Source organism: Echinops telfairi, unplaced genomic scaffold (assembly GCF_000313985.2).
Source record: "Echinops telfairi isolate 266 unplaced genomic scaffold, ASM31398v2 ScPeMD7_70;HRSCAF=299, whole genome shotgun sequence".
Classification (NCBI taxonomy): Eukaryota; Metazoa; Chordata; class Mammalia; order Afrosoricida; family Tenrecidae; genus Echinops; species Echinops telfairi.
In genome coordinates this window covers 63,316,418-63,320,338 of record NW_022103968.1, presented here as the reverse complement: position 1 = coordinate 63,320,338, position 3,921 = coordinate 63,316,418, and the positions used below count along the sequence as shown (strand labels likewise).

The following is a 3,921-nucleotide window of genomic DNA, read 5'->3' as shown; positions in this document are numbered from 1 at the left end:
ATGCATGGTTTGATGGATGGAGGGAGGGATGGTTGGATAGATGAAGAGATGGATGAAGGGATGGGTGGTTGGATGGTTGGATAAATGAAGGAATAGATGGTTGGATGAATGGAGGGATGGAGGGATGGATGGATAGGTAAGTAGCTAGAGGGGGGCCTGGGTAACCAAAGATGCCCTCAAACCTATACTGTGGCAGTGTTCCTCTATCCCTCATTGATGTCCACACCACTCTCTGGCCAAATCTGGCCACCGGCCAGTGCCTTGCTACCATGAGATGCAACCTGCAAGAGCATTTCCCAGGGGCCTACAACCCACTGTGGCCTCTTGGAATTCCAGGTCAGCTAGTCCCGGCAGGAGACACTCACTCTCCCACTCAGTCTGCAATGTGGAGTGCGAGACAAGTCACCTGGGGTGGGAGAGCAGTGCTGGAAGGGACTGCAAGGGTTGCTGGGAGGAGGCACAGGGCTGCAGGAGAGGACTGTGAGGCATGCAGGTGAGAGGAGTGGATGGGAGGGTGGAGAAGAAAGAGGGTGTTAAGGAGGCCCAAGTATTCAATTTAGGGTGAGACTGAGGTCCTGGGACCAGGCAGAGAGGGCCAAGGACAGAGTGGAGGGGCGTTTAAGGCTGCATTGGGCGGGGGGGGAATAACACTGGTTCCACGCCTGCATTGTCAGCTCCAGATGAGCAAATAGCTCCCTGCCCTTCCTTCCCTGCCACAGCGCCCTCTCACCTGGGGACACACTGTCCCCGACAGCACAGCCAGGAGCCTAGCTGGCAGCTGGGCCCTCTTCTCTCCCTGTCCCTCCCATCGTCCCTGGCTGTGTCCCTTCTACTTCCCAGGGTCCAGCCTTCTGTCCTTGACACTGTCCCGCCGGCTGCCCAGGGCTGAGCCTGTATCTGGCCTTTTGCCACCTGGTCTCTCCACAGGGCTGCCGCAGGGCCTTATGAACAGCTCTCCCAGCTGTGGCCCTGTCCCCCAGAAGGCTCCATGCTTGCCCAGGAGGCATGGGGAAGCCGAGCTCTGTGGGGCTTAAGACCCTCAGCCCTACCCCCAAGTCCACTCCACAGGCAGCCACACATCAGCTCCAGGGTCCCCTCACCCTTCTATGTTTGGACTCTTAACTGGTCTAAGGTCAGCTCAGCTTAGACTATCACATCACCCCCAAGTGGACGCCCCCGCCCTCTGTGCAGAAGAGCTTGCTCACAGCTCGGGCAATTCATCTCGGCTCTCCAGGGCCTGGGGCCACGCCAATGGGGCAGGGCCGCATGAAGGAACCTGGCTGACGTGGACCTGTGGATGGCAGAGGCCGGGAGCTGTGGGCACCTGGGGCCTGGCCTACCTTCAGCGCTACAGGCGTGTCCTCCAAGCAGTAGACCCTGAGGCTGTACTCCAGGGCCGTGCAGAGGGCAGGGGCGAAGATAGCCAGCTGGAGCCGCTTGACAGCTGAGTGGGAGTAGGACTCGCCGGTGAGCACGTAGGTGCCCAGCTGGTCCAGCAGGATGTGGCAGGACCTGGCCTCCAGCTGGCAGTAGCAGGGGGTATTCAAGGTCTCCTCATCCAGGGTCACCACCTCCTGGGGGGCGGGGAAACAGAAGCGGGCAGAGGTCTCAGTCAAGGCCCTAGAGAAGTCGTGCCCACCCCCCATCCCTCTGGGGGCCTGGTGGTTCTGATAGTTGGGTCCAGTGCCCCTGGGAGAGGTGCCGGCTCCCCAGTTTGGCCCTCACCTCCCAGTGACCCTGGTGGGCCTGGGTCTTGAGCTGGAAGATCCAGTCGCCGGCACTGACTTCGGCACAGTGGGGCACGGTGAGGATGACGGGGCGGCACAGCAGGAGGCCGGTGGGCCCGCAGGTCACTGAGGGGCTCAATACTGTCTGGGTTCCTTCCGAGAGCGGGCTGCGGGAGCGACAGGCAGTCATTGAGGGGGGCTGAAGTTGGCTGGAGGGGCCACTCGGGCTCAGCAGGGTGGATGGGCTCCTACTGGGGTGCCAACTCTGTCCTAGAGTGCCACGTGAGGCCCCTGACCCCTCAGCGGTCAGGAGCACCAAGAGAGGCCGGAACACAGCACAGACCTGGAAGCTTCCAGATTCCGGTCATTGCACAGCAGCGTCCCGCAGCCACTGTGAGGAGGCAGCTTTGACGGGCGCTGCTAAATCACCCTAGCTCTTCACTTCCACCTGGCCCCTGGCCAGGCTATGGGAACATAGACAGACCCTTCTGCATGTGCAGCATCTCCTGGACTTTAAGCCAGGTAGAACTCTTTTCCACACCCTAGTAGGCCACTGGGTGTGCATGAACACCCTGCCGGGGCATCTGTTTTTCCTGATGGATCTGTGGTCTCTCTAGTAAAGCACAGTCCATCTGCCACACGCTGGGCAGGTTTTGCACTCGGCCAGTGTGGACACGTTTCAATCTCAGTCGGTGCCTTTGAGAACCACCTCTGGCTTTACATCATGCTTAGAAGAGGCAAGTGTATACAGGCCCCATGGACAGGCCTGGAGGGGAGGCAGGGGACAGGGGGGTTGTGTCCAGGGAGAGGCCAAGAACGCTGAGTCCAGGAAGGAGAGAAAGGAGAGGGTAGCGTGGCGGGGCGGGGCGGGGTGGGGGCTGGCTACTCACAGGGTGCTCTCTGCCTTGTGGATCAGGAGATACATCTCATAGAACTTGCCCTGAGGGATGGCTCCGCTGGGCACCAGTAGGCTGACCCCTGTGGGGAAGAGGGAGGTCATCAGGGCGGGTGGTTATGGGAGCTTGCCTGGCCCAGAGTGGGCAGGGTGCGAAAGATATCTCCTGACCTCCTGGGCTCACCAGCAGGGGTAGCTGGGAGAGGGCCTGGGTGCGGGTATTCCCAACCGCTCAGGAGCCTCTGACACCCCAACGGGCATCCCCTTGCCAGTGGCCACTGTGCCACCACAGCCCTGTGCAGAGTGGGATGAGCTGCTGCCCAGGTCCCGCCACCCAGGGTCAGCTGTGGATGGGTGACATTCTCTGATGGGTTTCGGAAGCAGACCGCCAGGCCTTTCTTCCTAGCCTGCCTCTGTCGGGAAGTCCCTCATCCAAGCATGAGGGGCACTTGCTACAGCTGAGAGAGGGTCTCCCTCATGGAAAGCGAGAACCCCCCACTAGCCACCACTGCCCTTTCTGGGAGGTAGAGATGGGCACAGCCCTGGGGCCTGCTGGTCCCAGCGCAGGATGCTGGGAAGCTGCCTGTCAGCCCCGTGAAACTGGGCAACCAGAGGTGGACGCTGACCTGGGCTGGCACCCCCCTCTCTGGCTGCCGGCCCGGGCAGTGCTTTGTAGGTTTGCTGGCTTACCTAAATCCCCGTGCAACAGACGCAGACACCCGGCTTAGAGAGCGGCAGGCCTGTGGCCTCCCTCCCTGTCCTAGAGGCAGGCTGAAAGCCAGTCTCCTAAGTAGACCTCTATTTTATAGCTGCTTCTCCCCACAGCCTGGTGGCATAGTGGGCTACGCATGCACCTCCTAACCGCATGGTCAGCCGTTCAAAACCACCAGCCAATCCTCAGAAGAAGGAAGAATGACCGGGAGCCAGAACCGACTCGAGGGCATTGAGTGTGGTTTTCTGGTCTCCCCACACCCAGGCCTCTTTACGCTTCAGTGGTGCTGTGGGTCAAGCTCTGGACCACTAACTGCAAGGTCAGCAGTTCAAGCCCCAAGCAGCTCCCTGGGAGAAAGACGAGCCTGTGCAGTGGTTCCACACTGGGCTGGAACCTTGATCGTCGGCATTCTGAATCCACCAGCAGCTCCCGGGGAGAAAGACTGAGCTGTCTACTCCCGTCAACGGTGGCAGTCTTGGAAACCACAGGGGAGTCACGGTGACGCAGCAGGGGCCCGATGGCAGTGAGCGGTTTGTGCTTACAGAGATTCACGCCTCAGCAAGTCCACGGACGGAGCAGCTCGACTA

The 3,921-nt window shown here is 60.5% G+C and overlaps 1 protein-coding gene across 1 annotated transcript in view; it reads right to left on the bottom strand.

Annotated features, from left to right (window-relative positions):
* Positions 1-3,921, bottom strand: part of UNC5B (unc-5 netrin receptor B) — an 81,660-nt gene that overhangs the window by 7,452 nt on the left and 70,287 nt on the right. Inside the window, exons 12-14 of the mRNA XM_045291688.1 lie at positions 2,618-2,705; positions 1,726-1,894; positions 1,341-1,574 (exon numbers count right to left, since the gene is read on the bottom strand). Coding sequence (XP_045147623.1) covers positions 1,341-1,574; positions 1,726-1,894; positions 2,618-2,705 — 491 coding nt within the window. The remainder of the gene's footprint in view (positions 1-1,340; positions 1,575-1,725; positions 1,895-2,617; positions 2,706-3,921) is intronic.